The sequence below is a fragment of the Fopius arisanus genome, unplaced genomic scaffold, assembly GCF_000806365.1.
Source record: "Fopius arisanus strain USDA-PBARC FA_bdor unplaced genomic scaffold, ASM80636v1 scaffold00012, whole genome shotgun sequence".
NCBI classification, from domain to species: Eukaryota; Metazoa; Arthropoda; class Insecta; order Hymenoptera; family Braconidae; genus Fopius; species Fopius arisanus.
The window spans coordinates 1,634,571-1,656,628 of NW_011887751.1; the positions used below are offsets into that span (position 1 = coordinate 1,634,571).

General features: G+C 40.0%; 1 protein-coding gene across 2 annotated transcripts in view; it reads right to left on the bottom strand.

Annotated features, from left to right (window-relative positions):
• Positions 1–22,058, bottom strand: part of LOC105263061 (UPF0472 protein C16orf72 homolog) — an 81,112-nt gene that overhangs the window by 15,276 nt on the left and 43,778 nt on the right. For both annotated transcript variants that reach the window (XM_011299039.1, XM_011299038.1), the window contains one exon: positions 5,704–5,846. In XM_011299039.1, coding sequence (XP_011297341.1) covers positions 5,704–5,846 — 143 coding nt within the window. The remainder of the gene's footprint in view (positions 1–5,703; positions 5,847–22,058) is intronic.

Here is a 22,058-nt window from a genome sequence, read left to right on the forward strand (position 1 = left end):
GGAACTTACGATCGAACTTACGATCCTCCGCACGTCAGTCTGACGCCTTAATCAGTAACTATTTGTGAGATATGAAAGCATGATTTTTGCAACGCTCACTGGAGTGCTTCAGCAGTTTAGTTTATATATGAGACCCGTGATGCAAATAAAATGAAACTGCTTTTCGATGTTCAGGAGAACAAGATAAATCTTCTTCGCTATCTTTAGATGTTTCAATATTGTTAATTATTCTTCAAATAATTTTATTAAAAAATGTGTCAAATTAACCAGGATGAAATTTTTAATCTTATTTTACAGTTTAAACGCTTCAAGTCCGCAATTTCTGAAAAAGAAAATGTCAATTTTAAAAGATGGGCCTGAAAACTAACACTTTCATGTAAAGGGTTTTCGGATCGACTTATCGAAATACATCAATTATCAGAGAATACCTCCGCAGACATCTAACTCGGGCATTCAAGCTGCAAAAGAGTCGAGAAAAAATTACAGATTCCTTTTATCCATAGCAGAATATAGAATTTTTTCAGAATTTTCGAAAACATTTAAAGAAGTAGGTGTCAGAATTGAAAAATAATGCTCCAAACGGTATTGTTATTGGGTTTTTTTTAATTCTCTCAAGTTAGAATTCTATTTTTAATGGCATTGACAACAGAGCTGCCTTAATCGGTCCACTGCGGGATCTGTCCTTCAGCAAATTTTCTCCGAATTCTTGATTGGAGCGTTTTATACAATTTGCTCTGTCGGTGGGCAGTGTAAACCCGTGAAAAGGTTCGGCTTACTGGAAAGGTAAGCAATAGAAATTGTTTTGAGTGAAAACTTTCCATGGACGATGGAAAGTTTTTGGAGAGAGTGGAGACTTGGAGGGAAAATTTGGCCAATTCAAGAGTTAGTAATGAGAGCGACTCTACTGCATTGCATAAATACATTCCTAGTATTGTGGGAAAATTATGAATCTAGCATGCAATCGACGATGTAACATCTCGTGTTCCTATTGGTCTAAATGTAAATTGTAGAAATAATTCACTGCATATTTCTTGAAATTCAAAATTATCTAAAATTTTTCTTATAAATTCCTGGATTTAACAAGAGAGGCAGATATTAAAAAGAAATCTACAACGTTACAGGCTCCATTATTGTTGCACAAAAAATTCTGTTCAAATTACTGAACCATAAAACTTATTATCTATCTGTCTTTATTATACCACCAAATGTCGCATACTGCATGCAACAATGCTGGGACAAAACTCAACGATTAAACGAACTTACCTAAGTAAAGTTCTATAATAATTCTATGAAGTGTCTCTTCCGAATGATCGCTAGTAGTACCTCCACTGCCATAAATGGTGCCACAATTGAAAACTTTTAACAAATTTGTGTTCGCTGCCCCACGCCACACTGGTTGCGGAAGGCCACGTCACTTCTACAAGGTAATGTCATAGCGGAAGGGACTCGAAAGGAAGAAGCGAGATGAAAGGATTGCCTGAGACTAATCTCTGATTCGGAAGAGGTGCTTCATAGAATTATGACGGAACATTACTTAGGTAAGTTCGTTTAATCATCTAATTTTATTTCGCGCCTCTTCCTCCAATCACTAGTAGATGTTGAAATCTACTGCTTACCTGCATATATTTTTCGGTGGTTATACATGTCAACGATGGGTATAAGTTAAATACCTTATTTATTCTATGACAGCAGAATTTTAGCATAGAGAATTCTTTCTTCTGTCAAATCTACATAACAAAAGTCGGCAGAGATCTTTGATTTGTTCGTACAAGCAGGGGTCTGATTATATCAATACTAATATCATTTCTCTTGGTCATTTTGAGGCATGCTGTGTAGAGTCAAGTACCCTGAGAATACGAGTGTATTGATGCCATGTTCGTTGACGATGTCTTTGGAATTAGTAGATTATTGTTGGGGAATCAAAAGTACTTTGTAACCTAAAGCTAGTCCTGAAGAATTGTAGCTGCACAAATCCTCCAAAGGTAGTATCAGAGTCGGTTGCTTTCTATTAGTACCAGATGAGATTCGGGAGGTTGTGATCATAACCAAGATTGTGGTCTCTATGACGTCACAGGAAATCGTACGTTCGTAATATCAATCACCGCGACCATTTGTATTTGGTGTATATTTTGAGCTGGGGGATTCACTGAAAGGCTGTTTCCAAGAGGCCTAAACAAAAGGTATATCACTTTTGGATTCCAAATGTTAGTATACTTGGGTTATGAAGGTCTTTTGTTGCTAACACCTTTGGAGAAATGTTCAAACCAACCTCCGATCCCAGGAAGACGAGTAAAGCTGAACGATAACAGTTGATTGTCCTCCGGAAGGCTCCTTTATAAATTTCCTCAGTTAGGATGGGAAACATAGAAGTTATATCCAAGTGGTAAACGTAAATTATATAAGTGAGGCAAAATTGCAACCATTTCTTCAGAGGTGAGTATTGCATACTGCATCCTTGATGAAACTAATAGAATTCATAGTGACTTGAGAAGATTCTCGCAGTGTTCCTCTCATTTCTTTAGCCTTTCTGCTAATACTTTTGCCACCAGGACAAGCTCCTTCTGCAGAGAGTGTAATCCCTGTTTAAGGAATCAGTTAAATTAATACTGAGTTGAACCATAATTGAATCGCATTCCAAAATTTTCTTGAACAGGGGGAACGAAGGTTGAGCTTATCATAGAGGGACCACGATAATGCCCTTGGTTCTATCAAACCACTTCCGTAGAATTCTCAATATAATTGAAAATGGTGGAAAAGCATAAAAGGACTGAGAGAACCAATTTACAGTGAAGGCATGTGCTGCAACCGATTCTGGATCATGTTAGCATGCCATACATTTCTTACATTTCGTATTAGAGAGCAATTAGATCTAGTTGCAGGGCAACTGAAGACCCGACCAATTTTGACGAAGGCATGAGGTGTCAGACTATGCTTAGTCTCCGATTCTCAACGTCTTGACTCGTAATCGAGCAATGCTGTTATCAATTGAGCTGACGTACAAGACGACAATCCACAGGCGGCGTCTCTCAGACGACTGCCACATCTCTTTCGCTAACTTGTTAAGGTTTAGGATCTGAATACCCCACATACCATGGACATACGAAAAAGCAGTCGTATTGTTAAAACGCGGGAAACGATCACAATCCCAGAGATTTAAATCCTGCACACCGCAAAAGGTTGAGAGTAATTCCAAGTAATTAATTGGATGAGGTGAATCGTCAACGTGTCAGGACCCGCACAAGAAATAGCATCCTAAACGAGGAACATCTGAATGAATCTCCAATTTATATTCAACTTCATTAATAGGGTTGCCACGGAAATTTATACTTAGTAATAACCAATTGAGATCCTTCATTGGCGTTGCAGTCATTGCATTGTTTACTGAGTGCAAGGGAACTCTTGTTATAGTTATGTAAAAAAACCAAAACTTGAAGAGTAATCTGAGTGTCATTGACGAAAATTTGAAAAATGTCACGTGATTCTCTGACAAGAAAAATGTTATGACATCGAGATATACGACTAATAAAGGGGTCGAAACAATACATTTGGAACGGTATTAAGAACAGAGGGTAGGCAAGTGAACTTATAAAAAGTCCCTTCAAAATAGAATCTAGGTATTTTGAATCACTCTCAAAAATCAATGCCATATGATAGTTGTTCTTAACATCGAGTGTTGGTACGTAACAATCAGGAGACATTCAATTTTTGACAGTACACAAATCCCTGAACTTACAATGCTTTGTGGTGACAAGTTTATTAACAGTTTTCCAGTCTAAAATGAGGCAAGAGTATCCATCCGATATAGGTACAAGCGAAATGTTAGAAATTAATTGTTTTTTGGATGGTTGACATGTTCTCACCGCGCCTGTTTCTTATAACTGAGTCAATAACCGTCACATTTCTGTGAGTTTATATAGACACCAAATGGCAACTCCATCTCTCAACTTCAAATTAATGGTTCCATCCTCAAATAAAGAACACGAGGCCTCCAAAATTGACTCAATCTGCCTGCATTATTACTTACATAGGTTATTTTCTCCCCTGGCAAGCGTGATCTTTCCAGAAGGTCTATCTGGATCAAGGTTAGTTTTTCTGTCCGGAAGCTTCAGACTCATGCGCCTGGCAAACCTGTTTTGAGGCTTCTTCAACAGCGGGTAGAGCGTATTTAAAATGAAATCAACCATTTCCCCATACCGTTCCCTCGGATGATGAAGCTTTCATTTCTGCATTTAGGCAATCGGCATTAAGTTTTTCACACTTCTCCGACGTACAGTATTCGTCAATAATTTCCGTGGGTTCATCTTGGGATAAGGCTTTCAGGAGAATCTTGCCCGAAGGCCAAGTACTATTCGTACTGATGGCAGAGTCCAAAGGATCTTCAGCAGATGAGCGGTTCCCCAACAACGCGGAAATCTCGGTGTAGAGGGAGCTAACTTCTTCGATTTTTGTTTCACTCTTAATCTGAGAGTTCTCTTTACACTTCGAAGGAGCTGGGTTCGGCATATATTTATTGGAAATTCCTTAGAGGGATTACATTTTTTTGAGTGATCTTCAGTATTGTCTCTGTAAGGGTTGGGGTTCTTCGATGAAGCTCTATTGTTGACTTTTAACGAAGTTTTGACGGTATACCCCAAACGATTTCAACTTGGGGACCGATTACGATGTTTTAAATTCGGACTTGAATATGACGAAGAGAAAGATATTGAGTCCGATAAATGAACAGAGCTGGCAGATCTTATATCTACTACTTCAGTGGGAATAAGGTCATGTACGGCCCCAAACGAATTCAGGACCCTTGTGTAAGAGTAATCATCAGCGGATATCAACAGAAGGGCAAGGACTCGTGTCTGCGTTATTGTGAGAATCCAGGACTCTTATCCCCCCAGTAGTTTTCTCTTCATTTAACTTGTGTTTAAAAAAGGATGGGTATAGAAGCATCGTGGAGATCATCACCTTTTTTAGTTACAACGGGATCGATTCATTAGGCCACCTCTGATGTAAACCAAAAAATTTTATTTCTACTTAATTAGTTGACGTGTCTATATTTACGAGGAAGTCTTATTTCCAATATCTCATGGAGGTGAGGGAAACGTCTCTCTAAACGATTTTCATCGTTAAAATCTGGGGTCTAACTTCTTTTTCCCATAATTTAGTCGCACAATTAATTTCAACTTTTTACACTTCTGCTCAAAAGATAAATTAATTCGTGCCGTGGAACCAGTGTGAGTGGGAGCGTTGAATAGAAATTGTTTGGGACTTTAAACTTGTAGCACCATCTGCAGAAATGGGGATAGTACCAGTGATCTGAGAAAGACGCGCAAAACTGAATCGCGGAGACACCATTTAATAAGTTCAAGAGGTAATTGAAATCTTTTCTTTAACTATGTAGAAAAAAAAATGAAATTCAAAGATTTAGTCGAAAGAGTGGTATAGAAAATCATAAAGACGAGCAAAATCATAGCTTTCGATGATTCAATAGTGTAATGCAGAGCAGTATATATACCAATAGGTGCTAATTTTGATGTACATGTAATAAAAAATATGACGATTGGCCTAATTCATCTTCGAATTTTTCAAAAACCTATCATTTATTTATACATTATCTGAAAAAATGAATAAAAATTGTATTTTAAAAAATTTTAATATTCTATTTTAAACTTTCGAGTTCCAAGAAAATTCAATTTGTGAAATAAAAATACATACCGGATAAGGCAATAGCTTCTCTAAAGGTATGTAACTCTGAATCTTGATCGGACGGTGGTGGTGTTGGAGAAACTACCATACTCGGTGCTGGGCTCTGCGAGGGAGGCGAGCCACAGACCATCATGCGTGGCTTCGGAGAACTCCTAAATTAAAAAATGGAAATCATCAATTAATCTCCTTCACTATCATAACCACTAAACAATGCAATGCAGCAACGAAAATCGATAGTGAAGAGGTCGAAACGCAGGTAGGGAAATACCAATTGAACACGCTTGGTCCAATACTGGTGGCCAGGCTTCCAACGCTCGGCCAGGGGCCGAACGCTCGGCCAGATAACATGACGCCAGGCCACGCAGGCGAAACGCGGCCAAACCAGGCTACCAGCTGACGGCCGACGTAATTTCATATTTAATTAATTAAATTATATATGACATGTGGAAGCAGAGTGAGTTAAATGCACCCATATGTACCTTGTGTGACGAGGTATGGGTTCAGTGGAATGAAAATAAAAATGATAGACCGTGGGTCAAGATGGGCAAATCAATGGCAGCAAGGTTGTCAGTTGTTGTTGTAAATTATACAAAAAAAGAAGTAATTAATGCATCTTTCATCATTTAATTTTCCTATTAGTTATACCTTAACTCATAAATCCAAACTCAACGACGCTTGGAAAAACGGACATTGTTGACTGAAAATATTTCCCGCGCCTACGTATGGTTGGGTTTGAACTCGAAACCATTCGCATACTAAGCCTACGATGCGACCACTGGACTATTTTTTTTCAACATTGTTTCTATTGAGGCCAGCAGGAATATGTACATATATACGTTTTTAAAAAACAGTTTCAAAAAAGAGAGATGATATATAGTTGGTGTAAAATTTTCTGAATGGCTACGCAGAGCTCTCTAAGCAAGTGTGTATAAGTAGGGGTACCTACTATTGCTGTTTCATCGTTATATGTTTGATTATGACAGAGAAGTGTAAAAGGCGTTTAGAATATTTACTTATTGGTTGTGTAGCCTTAAAAAAAAGAAGAAGAGATAAGTGCCTATGTGTGTCAAAAAAAAGGCTGATCATTATGTGCGAGGTTTTGAATTATTATGATAATAATTAGATGAGACATTCCAGTGTTACAGATAGAATGGAGAGATATTTAAAGTCCTCTATCGGTATTGAGACATTGTATTATAAAAATAGTTGGATTTAATACCAGACTGATTATTCGATAATTAGGGGGGTCTGAAGTTTCCTCCACTTTGTCGAGTCTAGATGTTTCTACCCAGATTAGGAGATTCAGAAGAATTTCTGTATCTAATTTCTCGGTTTCTGATTTCTGATCTATTTATCTTATCATAATCGGGTGTATCATTTTCGGATTGGTCTCTGTGACTGGCTTCCTGGTATGAACACTCAGTAAAGGAGTTTATAACCGGGTTATCAATGAGTTTTAATTTAGCATGATATTTTCTAGTGAGATTGATATTAAAACCATCTATTCTGGGATTGTCATCAGCATATGCAATAGAGAATGTATTATTATCGGAGCTTAATGCGAATGCATTAATGATATGTGCCATGAATATAGAGAAGAAACAGGGCGAGTTGGTGGTACCCTATTGTAAACCTTAATGGATGCGGAATATTTTAGAATGGATGTTATTGTTGTAGTTATGCATTTTTTATTTTTTTCCATGGGTCATATGACAAATGGTTCTAATTAATGGGGTAGGAAATATTTTTTTGATTCATATGTATATTAACCCGTTTAACCAGACAGAGTCGGACGCTTTCTCTAAATCCAGGAGTACAGCTCCGACAAAATTTCTTTTGAACAAATTTTCATTGTTGACAGATAATAGTTCCTTTACAACAAGTAATGTTGAGTGTCTGAAACCATTTTGGTTATGTGGGATTACTTTTTTTTTCATATGTAAGGCGAGCGATTATTGATGACCGCCTCGAATACTCTGCTGATGGCGAGGGTGAGGCTGATAGGTCTAGAGCTCGCCTGATCTGTGAGGTTTTTTCCTCGCATCTGGATTATCGCTCGATTCGTATCTTATAGCAAACAAGAGAAACGAAAAAGTATCGATATGTCGAAAATATCTCGATATATCGAAATATGTCGAAATTATCGAAGATGCGTAAGACTGAATCCGGCGTTCAGAAGGTGCGGCCCGCACCTTCCTTGACATCCTCAAGGAACATCCCTTGAACATGAGTTAAGATAGAATGACCAGGAAGTACCAAATCAGGAAGGCCTTTAAAACCTACATTCCTGAGAGGGAGAACTGCGGAACTCTGAAGAAAAGAGGCACCAATATCATGCACTGGTATACAGATGGTTCAGGATACAGAGCCTGCTTTGGAGCAGGACTGTACGGGCCAGAGGAAAACTACAAGTGCAACTGTTCCTTAGGGACTGTGGCCACCGTATTCCAAGCGGAAGTTCTGGCAATCAAAGAGTGTGCAGAGCTTCTGGTGTTCCGGATGACAATCAACAAACACATTTTTGTGTGGACAGATAGTCAAGCTGCTATAAGAGCTCTTCTCAAATCCAGTGCTGACTTTAAGTTGGTCTGGAGACTCGGGAGCAGCAACAAGGTAACCCTTGTCTGCGTCCCAGGTCACGAGGACATCCACGACAACGAAACGGCAAATCGGCTGGCGAAGCACTAGGCAATAAATGGGAACGAGTCTTCGCAAATGGGAGTTACCGAAGCCCTGGGTATAAGCCACATAAAGGAAAAGCTCCGACGTGACCAATCGGAGCTGTGGAAAGACATAAAGACCCTTGGGAAGGCTAGGGCAATCATGCCGGGCGCCAGCAAAAAAAGGTCGAAACACCTACTGGCTATGACAGGAAAAGTCTGACCACTACGATCAGCATGCTCACAGGACATGGCAAATTTAAAGAACATTACAGAGTCATCGGCATGGACTCAGATGGGTGGTGCAGATTCTGTAATGAAGCAAAAGAGGATAGTCTACACATCTGATGGGACAAGCGACGAGACTAGAGATAGTGGGGAACTGCCTTCCTCATCGCAAATCAAGTTGCGAACAAGGATGCAACGGATCTGTTAAGACTGACAACAAAGGCCGCGTACTTAAAATCTAATTTAATCTAATCTAAGGCCATTGATTTCAATGTGGGGGCTTCTCTCATCTAAGTATTTTTAGGCAATATTTCTCCTGTACACTTGAATCAATCCAACCTAGTTTCATTGACACTTGTTATTCAAGAAATAAAATCTCTATTGTTTCAGGAGGATAAATCCATATGTAGAGTGCACCGAGGGGTTACGAGAATTACCTAAATCTGCTTCAAAATGGATTTACAAATGTATCGTCAATGATAATGATGCTAAAAGGGTTCACATTATTTTTTGAGGGGACGATGCGTTGAAGTAGAATAAGGAGATCGCAATGTATCAATTACGGTAATCTCATTTACGTATTTTTTACGCAATTCTAGTGCAATTTACATTGTTTTCTTAAATCAATCATAGTTGATTGGTCTACTTTATTTTTTTGGAAGTTTTAAATTTAATGGAAAAACTGTTAGGTAGGGAAGTTTGATAAAGTTCGACACTTCTAAATTTTCAGAAAATGCTAATCAAAATTATCAATTAAAAACAAAAATAGGAGAGAATGGGGCAACGAAATTACTTCACTTATTAATACCTTGGGATTGGCAGAGTAAAATTGAATTACTTTTTTTTTATTTTAATGTTCGAACCCAAAGCTTGAACATGAAAAAAAAATTAAATAACAATAAAAGGCATCTGGAAAATATAATTGTTAATTTTTTATCGTCTTCTTATTCCATTGAAATCAATTCAAATTGGATTTTGATGAAAATTATGTTCTTTATTTTTACAGATCATTAACAGTACCGGCGGTAGGATCAAATTGGCTAATCCAGCGTATCGCAGATCCGGGGGCAGCGTCGGTAATATAAAAATTGAATTTGGGCGTACAAGTACTCTAAAAAGTGTGAGGTATGTTCAACATTTCTAAAAACGTTAACGGAGCAATAAAGAAGAGAATAGCGTCTCAGCTCATCGAAATGAAGGATGTGTGCACTGCTCGCGAACCAGTTATGATCACTAGGTGGCTCAAGGAATGCTTCAAAAGTATCTCAACAACCAGTGGCTCGAGTTATGGAAGCGGAATGATTTGCACCGACATTCATCGAATGATGATTCAGGTGGCCACGTTTGTTCCCAATGAGGAATTACGTGAAGGGATGAAAATGATCATAGAAGGGCAATCGATCGTCGATTTGACGCTTTCGTTCTCAATGCAAATAGCATGGATCATGTTGCAGTTGTCTCTGGGACCCCTATGATGAGCAAAACCGATATGGAAGATGCTGTAGAAGCACCCCCCTCAACCCGAAGAGAGAAACCGATTTCTTAGAGTCAGCAGATGGAAAGGTATTCGGAATTGTCAATTATAATCAGTCAATTTAATTAAGAAGAATTTACTTTTATTATTGAAAAGAAATTTTTTTTTTTCTTCTGTTCAGAAACAGAAAATTGACTAACCTCACTTGCTCGACCACTATCCCTGCAGTATTATTATGATTATTTTTAAGATACTAAGGAAAATAATTATATCTAAAAATTTATTTGTTAATATTTCGCAGTTTATGTCTTCAATTTGTTACTTTTTTTTTTATGTTAACTGTGAAATTGAGATCATAGTGAAGGCTCTGATTATTTTTTTAAGATTAAGATTTATAAGATTTTTTTTCATATTTCATATAATTTATGAAACCAATTATTTTATTTCGTTTTAATATGAGGATCATTTTATGAAAAGAAACAGTGAAAGAGTGGGATTTGTTTTGAAAAAAAAAAATCTCCAAATGTACAAAGTCAGGTACATCTGCAATTTTTTTTCCTTTTCTTTTATTTTGTCAATTCTTGAAATCGAGAAAAATGAACGAAATTGTAGAGATTGTAGAGATGTAAAGATTTTGTGAATTTTTGTAATGTGTAATGTTAAATATGTAAACAAGTGGATAACGAAACTAAATATTCAATCCTGTAATGTGATGTAAGTCAGGAATTTTATCTCTTTTTTTTTTATTTTTTATTTTTCTTTCGTTCCGAAAAATCCCGAAAAAAACGGAACAATTTGTTTATTTTTTTTTACATCAATACGATAACTTTCGCAACAACTAAAAACTTAAATGCAGTATGTAAGTCTTGACGAATATTAGGAAAGTGAATTGAAAGAGAGCAGTTCGGAATTGTCAAAATTCGTGACTTTCCTATTTTTTTGTCATCACGTAAAACACAATATTAAACTGCAAAATATCATGGAAATTAGCAATTTTTCAAGTTTCTTTCATTTCATTGATTTTTTTCATTTCCGCAAAAATGAGAAGAATTAAAACAATTTCTTTTCTTTTTTTTTACGACAGTGATATGACAATAGCAAATTTCCGTGAAGAACAATTCATTTATTTGAGTTTAGTATTGAAGTCCTTAAGATGCGAAAAATCCTATCGACAGCAGAAAGATTTCCAACATATTTTATCAGGAAAACACGTAAAAATCAAAAATTGTTTATCGCCATTGCGAAAGCTGCTTAGAATGCATGATATTTTTCTCCTTTCAATCTGATTAATCTGAAAATTACAGAAAACAAATCTAATAAAAAAAATTACTTCATGCCTTTTTAACACGTTTCTGCAATAATTACAAAAAATTTCCGATGTTTCCATTAGTGATTTTTTAAAAAACAAGTTAAAATCTCTGTGATGTTGATGGGCTAATGTCCCTTAAAGAAAACCTAGTACACAATTCTCGGAGTTTTGTTTCACATTACGAAATTTATCACAGTTTGTGCATCTTGATCAAGAATATTGACGGTGGTCTCCGATCTGTACAATCTTTCAATCACAAAAATTATAATCTTCTTCATGGACAATTATTATCATTTAGTAATAAACCAATTAAACGAACTGGGTGCAATGAAATAAACATTGTGCTATTGTGAGAAATATTACCTGACACAAAATGTAAGTATTCCTTTTTTTTACACAATTTAAGTGTAAAAATACGATGAGTAAAAATACTTCAATTTATATAACAGTCCGAACCATACTTTGATCAGCTGATAAGCCACGTTAAACCTTTTGAAATTTGGTGAAATTTGTTACGTGTCGTGACAACATTATTAATCCTCGTAACTCGAATATTGGAATCATTAGATTTTTAATTCGTAAATAAATAAAGACTATTGGAGAAATTTTCCGAAATAGTAGCTTCAGCTGCTGATTAATTCTTTGTTGGTAGCAGAGCTTTCCTCAAAAACTTAGAGATTGAATATTTAATAAAACAACTGATCGAACTAACATTGTAAGTATACTCAAATTCAATGTTCATCAAAGATAACGTATCGCAAGTCATTTTTTGATTTTCATGTAGCCCTATCGATTTTTGGCAGAGTACATCATCTTCGGGCAGTCAATTCAACCTGTACAAAGGCTACTCTGCTCGGACTACCGCCAATCATCCAAATCAAATACCTACAATAAAATCAGTGCCAAAAAACGAACCTAAGCTGATCAAAAATGATTTATCTGAAATATCTGAAATATTATACCGAAAACCTCACGACATATTACACGACAGTCGTCCAGACCTAGAATACAATTATGATAAAAGGCGCATTAAAATCTAAATTAATGCACCTGAACTCTGATGTGCTCGTAAAGAGACGATGGGTGGGGTTGAGTACAAACCAGGTGCCTTACTGGATGGCGGATAGGGAACGACCAGGGAAAGAAAAGCGCCGGTGGGACTGGGGACGGGTATCGAGAGGTATCCTTGCTCGGAACCCGCTAGTCCTTGTCGGAACATGGTCAACGTCAGCTACGCGAGCAAACAGGGCGCTCTAAGACCGTCGCAGACCAACCACTGAAGCTAAGGTGGGACTTATAGTGCAAATGGCTGGATGGCACTGGGGGACAGTGTCTAGAACCATACCCTTGGGGCACTGTATTTATGCCTTACCTCAGTATCCAGGCTCTGCTGGGATGGACCTTCATTACCCAGGATTCTCGTGGGACATATATGAATAGGCCCAATTTTAATACTTTTTCTAGCGCCACAGATGGTGCCCTCTCTGAGGAAACATCAGAGGCCTCTAGGGAGGTAACCGATGTAGCGTCTGCGGCTCCAGCAGGGGCCCAGAAGGCAACGGCGGTTGAGATAAAGGGCCGATGGAGGGATCTGTTGAAGCAGGGACCACCGAAGGCCCAACCATGCAAGACAGGAGGCGCATGGGGCGCACCGGTACGGAGAAGCGCAAGGCCCGCAAGGCTAGGCTTGGGGCCGAGGTTTTGGCGGGACCGTATTCTCCGCAGGGCACGGCGGCGGCGTCGGGGGGAGGAGGAGAGGATACGGGGTCGAAGAGACTCGGATACTCAGGAACCACATCCCCGGAAACGTCCAGACCGTGCAAGAAATTGACGATGAGGGAAGGCTTTGGAGCAACTTCATTCAGGGAGGCGATGAAGGGTGGCCATCGTGCCAGCGACCTACCCAGAGTCGACCCTGACGGAGGCACAGGCTGGGTTCATCCAAGACGCATTGGTGGCCTCGATGTTCGATAACAGAGTGGTCCAGTTCAGGGCTTGAAGGCCACCGATTTGACCAGGGGATGCTGTCGGTAACGTGCACGGATGCCCACCCAAAGGACTGGCTCAGGGACGCGGTGGCAACTATCACCCTAGGGGAAGCGCTCCCACTACTGATTAGGGTGACGGCCTTTCTTCCGGAAAAATCGATGGGCGCGGCCGTTGCCCTGAATCGGGTCAAAAGGCAGAACTCGGGCCATCTCACTGAAAATTGGAGGGCCTGGGACTGCAAGGAGGGGAAGAGAGGGACCAGCCTCATAATAGGGGTGGACTCCAAGGCCCTTGAAAGGCTGAAGGAGATGGAAATGGATCCCTTCTACTGCTTCGGCCGGGCTCGCTTTCACGAGACTCGGCGGGGAGCAGAGGAGGGACCACTCGTTCAAACGGATAGCCAGCAAGGAGTAGCACCTGGCGACAGCGGGGGCGGACCGACCGAGGCTGCAATCTCGGAAGGGGCTCCAGTTGCGGCTGAGGAGGCTAGGCCGGACACGTGGGCGCCAGAGGGGCAGACGGGGGAGGCCTGGGCTGGCTACGAAGAGCTGCGGGGTCAGGGGAGAGGAGGTCTCAAGGGATCTGCACCCGGGTCGAAGTGGGTCCCACGGGTTAGGGGCAGGGAGTAAAGGGGGTGACAGCCACGTCAGCAGGACCGGCGGGGAAGCTAACTTAAGGGCGCCCCGAAGGACCAAAGACGTGCACGCATAGGGGGAGAGGACGGTGTGCGAAGGGGCGGTATAATAACCTCATCGCTCGTCCGATGCTTCCAAGTCAACTTACAACACTGCAGAGCTGCGACTGCCCTGCTAGGCCGCAGCCGTGCAGAGGAGCAAACAGATATATGCCGAATAGAAGAGTCTTGGTGCTACGAGGGCTCTCTAAAGGGCTCTAATCTAGGTGAGGGTCGCCGGTTCTATTCTCGGTACAACCCATCGCGCAGGGACCCACGCGAAGAAATCCCAAGGCCACTGACTAGAGCTCTTTTAGAAGGGAACTGGAGGAAAGGCTGGATGTCGGACGCGTGAGGCCCAACAACATCGAGAGGTTAGAGGACAAGGTGGAGAGAATCCACAGAGCTCTAACCGAGTCAGTCCACCAGTCATATCCAATCAGACCATGCAGGGTAGGAAATAAAGTTAAATGGTGGAACCGGGACTTGTGAGACAGAGAGTCCTCGCTAGGCGACTTTGGAACCGAGCGTACCGCACCAAAAGGGGGGAGGACTGGAGTCGGTACAGGAAGGTACAGGAGAAGTTTAAAAATCTCATCAAAAAATCGAAGGAGTCAGCACGCAGGACCTTCTGCGAGGAGCTGAAGACATTGTCGCAGGTGGCTAGGCTCCGCAGGGTCGTCTCCAGCTGACTAACACAAGGCCTGGGTGGAATCATGCTACCTAATAGTTCTGCTATCACCCAGCCAGATGAAATACCGGACCATCTGATCCAGGTGCACTTCCGCGACTCTGTTATACAGGGGGAGCGAATGTTGTCTGGATTGGATGGGATGCGGCCAGGCGTGGGAAGACCGCATTGGGGTCTGGTCTCGAAAATTCTGACGTTTGGCAGGCTGCGGTGGGCGGTGGATTACTTCGAGATGTATAAGAGTCCGGGTACTGATGGTATATACCCAGTTTTTCTGCGGAGAGAGGGGTGGCTGCTTCTGCATAGGCTGCTACCAGCACTAAAGACATGTCTTGCTTTAGGACATGTCCCAAAAAGATGGCGGGAGGTCAGGGTTGTTATTCCTAAACCGGATAAATGTAACTATGACAACGCCAACGCCTATCGGCCTATCAGCCTAAGCTCTTTCCTACTGAAGACACTGGAGAGGCTCGTTGACAAGTGCATTAAAGAGGGAGTGCTGGAAATGAATTCCATGGGCCCCTCGCAGCATGCATACCACGCGGACAGATCAACTGAGGCTGCACTGCACAACCTGGTTGCAAGAATTGAAAGAGTAAAGGAAAGGAAAGAGGACACCCCCGCTGTCTTTATTGACATAGAACGGGCCTTTGACAACACTTCCTTCGGAATTATGGAGAGGGCGGCGGCATCCTTTGGGATATAGACACCCATCATTAAATGAATCGCTGCCATGCTCCGAACTAGGAGGAGGAGGCTCTGCTCTTCGTCCAGCCACCCCACCTTCATATTAAAGAGATGGCGCTAATCTCGGCTGCGAGATTGCGGCTGCAAGGCCTATGAAAAGAGTCCAGCACTGGTCATGCGTCAATTCTTCCGGCGGACACCGACCTTCAGGGACTGCTATCCCGGGGAAGAGATGGCTGCAGACCGCGATGGTACTTCCAAATGAACTTGACGTTCAGCCTTGACAATGGGATAACCCATCCGGGGCGTGATAAAAAGTGGTCGCCACCGAGGGGGCTGGTCCGCTACACGGATGGCTCCAGAATTGGCAACCGTGCGGGAGCAGGGATCTGGTCTGAAGGACCTTCAAGTGCTAGGACCCTTGGAGTCGCACACGACCGTGCTCCAATCAGAGCTTACAGCTTACAGCTGGGCCTGTGCCAGGGAAATCCTGGACAGGGGTGCAGGGGCAAGAAGGTATACATCAGCTCAGACAGCAGGCGCGCGTTGAGGGCACTGCTCAGGTATGAGAGTTGCTCTCGATTAGTCACCAACTGATGGAAAGGATTGCTGCCCACAATCAGCTAGAAGTGGTCTGGATTCCAGACCACGCTGGCATCCTCGACAACGTGAAAGCCGACGTACTGGCCAAAAGAGGTTGTCTAAAGATCGCACCAACAGGGGAGAACCTGGTGGGTATGCACATAGACTTCGTCACAGATATGATCCAGAAACGTGAGGAGAGGGAGTTACGGAGAGGTGGCACTCTGATGAGGGCGCCAAACACACAAGAACCCTTCTGCGTGAACCTCCAAAAAAGCTAACTGAGACGCTGGTAAGGCTACAGGATAAAGCTCTGGTCCTTGGTCGGGCTGATCACTGGTCACTGGCCCTTAGCCTCATACATGCCGAAAATAGGCAGAGGAAGTGATCCAACCTGCCCGAAATGTGGACTAGCGGAGGAAAACCCGCACCACCTAAGCACCAGATACACTGGTCTTGACGAGGACAGATGGGACGTCTTTGGGCCCACCTGCATCAAAGAAATGTATGTTGATACGGAGTTGAGTTCGCTTGATGGGCCAACATACTGGCATCTGCGAACTAGGCGGCTGACAAGTGCAGAGTGCAAAAAGGCTGGAAGGCTCCTTGCACTTTCCCGAACTTTAGGGAATACCTAAAAAACCACTAAACGACTACACCTAATGTATTTTCATTAAAAATAATTTTTCATTTTCTTTATAGAATTGACCTATTATCAACAAATAAATCAGTTTTGTGTGTAAGATGAAGAATTTTTATCTTCAAACATTTACGTTGAATTTTCAACATAATTAAAAGACATTAGTAGCTAACATCACGTGTAAATATACGCTCCGTCTTAATGAAAGTATTATTTGAAACCAAGTATCATCATTGGTCAATTATCTAAATCAGCAAAGAAAGAATATACTGTGCTGAACACCTTCATTAGTTGTTAACTCCTTCAAAAAAAAATCCATTTTTCACTGACTCCTTTATTTCTTTCATTTTTTAGTCAATCTACCAAAATTTGAAAAATGCGTGGAAGGAAAATCCAGCGCACGAATCAAGAAGAAGAATTTCAAAAATTTCGACACGATACAAATGCTGCTTATCAACGTAATTATGGTGCGAAACGTAGCTAACAAAACTTTTAAATCGTGGTTCCTACGATAAATTAGCAAACAATCAATGGTCTGGCGATGTACGTTATAAAGCAATCGAACATGATGTATCTCATGGGACTAATCTGAATAACAGGACGATCTTAGAGTTAGAATTTCCAGATCCCATGGTAACAAACAATATTCACCAGAATGTAATTGAACATGATCTGTCTTATGAAACAAATAATAATAATAAGACAGTCTGAGAGTTAGAAATTCCAAACAACTTGCCAAATAACATTGATGCTAATCGTCCGGCCATACATGAGATATATGATAACAACCATATCCATTCTTCAGAAAGAAATCGATCATGTAGCGTTCGTGATACTTCCATAGAAGAAATGGAAGAGCATTATATTGACCCAATGAATGCTTTATGTTGTCATTGTAGTGCTCGACATTTTCCTGTTGAACAAGTGCGCAAAGATTCTTTTAACGATTATTGTAGTCAAGGTGAAGTAACTCTTGAACCATTACCTACTCCACCTACCATTCGTATTCGTAGTTACAATAATTCATTTGCATCATTCAACTCAAACTTGGTAGATGTTTCCAATCGACGACCTGGCCCAGTTTGTTTCATACTGAATGGTAAATTTTATTATTGATTCAATAAAAGTTTTTATCCTGACTCAAATGAAACTCCATCCTATGGGCAGCTATTCACTACGATGTAACTTAATGTCTACTTTGAATCGTAAAATAATGATCGGATGCATAATTCTCTTCGTCAATGCTACGTATTTGCCCAATGTTATCGAATGAAGCATGAAGAATTTCGACGGATGAGAAATCTAAATACAGTCAAGGAACCCGAAATGCAATTAATATTTTCCCCCAACCCGGGAATGGACCAGAAACGATATAATGTATGGAAAATCAAGCAGGTAGCTTCCATTTTTACTACATCAGCGATACCTCCGAATCATATGTTTCAGTTGGTACTAAAAGAACGAAAGATCTACAATTCATCAGTAATCGAATACCAAAACGTGGGCTACCACACATGCATCTATTAGTAAATTTGAACCAAAACAGTAAAATCCTTACTTCTGATGCTGTTTCCCATTCAGCAAGTAAATCCAATTCTTTACAACATTGTTTTGAGAGATATTGATGTAAAGATGAGAAAGGAAAATGCTCAACAAAATTTTCCAAAATGTTCGAACAAAGCACTTCGATGGATGAGAGTGGATACCCAACGTACCGTCAAAACGTGAAAAACATTTTCATGCGATTGGACGCATGTATTCAGTGACTCCAACTTAGTCACAAGTCTTTCATCTTCGCTTGCTTTTGATAAAAGTTGAAGGTGCTACTAGCTTTGAAAACTTAAGGACAGTTAATGGTCAGTTGTATGACAGGTGTCAAAGTACATGCTTAGCATTGGGACTTATTGAAGATGATCAGGGGTGGGATCTTGCCCCGACTGAAAGAGAAATTTCGATGATGCCCCTTCAACTTAGACATTTATTTGTACGTATTTTTATATATTGTCATCCGAATCATCCTGAACAAGATTTCCAACGAAATCGTATTGAAGCCGAATCTTACAAGCATACGCACACATCAATACGCTTCTCATCAATGAAAGATCGCCTATAAGTACATTTGCGACGATGTCACAATTGATTGCATGCGAAACCGATATTGATTTGATGATGTCAATGATAATGAGTCGTCATTGGAAACACACGAAAACATTGGTCGAATTCAATACAATCAGTTGAATGTGAAACAAAAAGAGATTGTTGACAAGATCTCAAACGTCTACCGAAGAAGGCTCGTCCTCCTGTTTTTATATTGATGATCCAGGTGGCTCAGAGAAGACATTTGTGCACAACATTGTATCATTTATTGCAAGCGCAAGGAAAATCTATTTGTATAATGGCTTTCACAGGAATTGCAGCCATTTTACTATCTCATGAAAAACATCACATAAAACTTTTGGCATACCCGTTAGGCTATTTCCAGACTCACTTTCTCATATAAGGAGTGAATCAAAGGGCTCTGATTACTTACGAAATGTTGATATTTTCATCTGTGACGAAGCTTCAATGGCGCCGAGGTCTGCATGGGAAATAATTGATCGAACATTACGTTATCTGATGGATAACCAATCCCCATCAGGTGGAAAAATTACACTTTTTAGAAGATTGTCGACAGTTACGACCAGTTACTCCAAATGGTACGAGATGTGAGTTAGCCAACTCATCGAACGAATTCAGTCCTTTATGAAAATATTTCACAATATTTGCATTATCAGAGACTATGCGAACTTTACCTGGAGAGATTGAGTTCGCAAAATATCTCTGTAAGTAATGGAGAATTGAATGATAATGATAATAATCTATTACCTCCAGAACAATGTATAGCTTCGAGTGCTGATAATATCATAGAAGTGTATTCAAAACTCTTATTGACGAAATGGAGACTTGGCAAAAACCGCGGTGTTAGCCACGCGATATGTCGATGTCGGCGGCACGATTCCGATTACTTTGGCGCCACAGTCTGGTGGTGGTTTCCCGTAGTATTTTGTCTCAGGAATTCGGGAAAAATAATTTTAAAAATCAATCTCTATTGTTTATAGTAGTTTTCGATTTTTTAATGTAAAAATTTCAAATAATACCAACTTATATCCTACAATGTTGGGACGTTGGGGATTGGTGGTGGAGGGTGGGGGGAGGGGGGAAGGCAATTCAGCCTTGTCAATAACCAAAATAATTTTAAAAATGTGGAAAATTTTGAGTAGAAATTTTCATTTTTAATTTCAAATTCAAGTTGTGAAAATATGATTATTTATACATTTCAGCTGTATAAACTATAATTATACAGAGGAAGCAATAAATATTAATGATTACATGTTCTAATTTTGTTATTTTTTTGCTAAAAATGAACTATTTGTTGTTGTTTTTGTGTAATTACATACTTAATTACTTCTGTGATTTTGTCCCAAATTATTATCTTTAATGATGAAGCCAATTTTTATTCTTGACTGGGGGGGCTTAGCCCCCACAACGCCCTACCAGGGGCTCTGCCCCTGGACCCCGCTTTTTTTATGCCTTCAAATCTACATGCTTATTAGCACAAAAAAAAGAGATGTGAGGGGGGAACTCGGCTAGTTTTTGGCTTTATCTTCAGACTGTTTTGGCGTTACCCAGAATGCACCACGTGGAGGTAAAGTCTGTTTGTTTGAACAAGCCCTCCAAATGAGGTAAATATAGAAAAATGAGCAAGCTTTGGATGCAATTGAGGATGAGAGGATGTGTTAGACATTTTAACATTTTTAATTCACTTGAAAATCACAAAAAAACTCTAATTTGCTTCGCTGCCTGATTAACACGCTTTGAAAAACAAAGGAGAATGAAGAAAAACAATGGCGGCAAGATTTCATTCGAATTTATATAATTCGTGAAAAATCCGCTAGATGGTGTAAAGGTTAAAAAAAAGGCTAGAAATTTTCATATAATATGATATTATAGATTTAGATTTATTCAGTAATATAGAAAATATAAACCATATTTTTCAGAAAAAAGGGGTCCATTTTGCCCCTTTTTCCCTCTATATCTCGAAATACAGTGTAGAGGGAATTTTTTCATTATTTTTCTCGAACTCGCGAGACAAAATAGTTCGGAAAACAACCGTTAAATCGCGGGGCCAAAGTAATCGGAATTGTGCCATGTAAAAAATTCTGACAATGGGGATATCAATGATGCAATTTTACGAGAATATTTGAATACGCTCAATCCTCCTAATTTTCCACCACATGAATTATGAAAAGACTCGATAGTGATACTACTTTGAAATTTGAGTATTGCCGAAGGTTTACGTAATGGAACTAGGTGGCAAATCATAGACCTTTCAACATCTTAATCAATCAACATCATTCACTATCAAACAACGCCAGTTTGCAATAAAAGTAGCGTTTGCAATGACGATTAATGAAAGTCAAGATCAAATTTTTGATAACATTGGCATACATCTCCGCAAGAATGTTGTCAATCATGGACAAGTATATGTTGCATTTTCAAGAGGTCGTTTTTGGGATTCTTTAAAAATTTTCATGGGAAACGAGAGATACACTAATATAAATATTCATTTATATTATCTAGCGCTCCGCGATTGCTTTATTCATAGTAGACTTAAATAATTCGTGGAGTAATAATCAAAACAAAAAAATATAATATTACTTTCTGACGACCTCGTTCATCAACCGAGTCTGATATTTTTGCCTCTCATTTGATTTTTGTTGGTTAAACGTCTTTTCTTTTAAAGAAAGTAAATTAAAATTTGAGCAAGGCCTCTGAGAGACTCCTCTCAATCGCGAATGTCACGCGAAAAATTCAGTTATTCGTCAGGCACTAACGAAGTTTGGAATGTCCTAAAATACCGTCCGTCATGGTAAAATCCACGACATCAAGGTCGATTGGCAAGACGAGAGGTCAACATATTTTCGGGAGACCTGGAGGAGCCCAGATGATCACGATGACGAGAATCAAAGGGAGAATCCGACGATAGCGTTCCCATCCCATGATAATTGAACGGACGCAAAAGATGTCGCCAACCCAGGGATCCAACGTCTCCAGGTGGTAGAGGTATTTGGCTCAAGTCACCTTGGCCCGAGGAACGACCTGGAGAGGAAAACTCCACTACTCGAGCAGCAGACGACAAGGAAATTTTAAAAAAGAATATTCGACCTGGAGATTTCTCCGAGACCCGCAGAATTTTCACGAATTTTCTACGTTATTGACTCGAGGCTGTTATTCCGGTCCAGCCTAAGAGATTGATCTCCGGGAATCTCCTATTTTGAAAATTTATTGAAACTCCGGAAAAAGTCTGTTGAATTTAGACAAAATTATTTTTGATTTATTCGAAATTTATCGGCGAAATGCTTGTGAAATTTGAAGAAATTATTTTTGAATT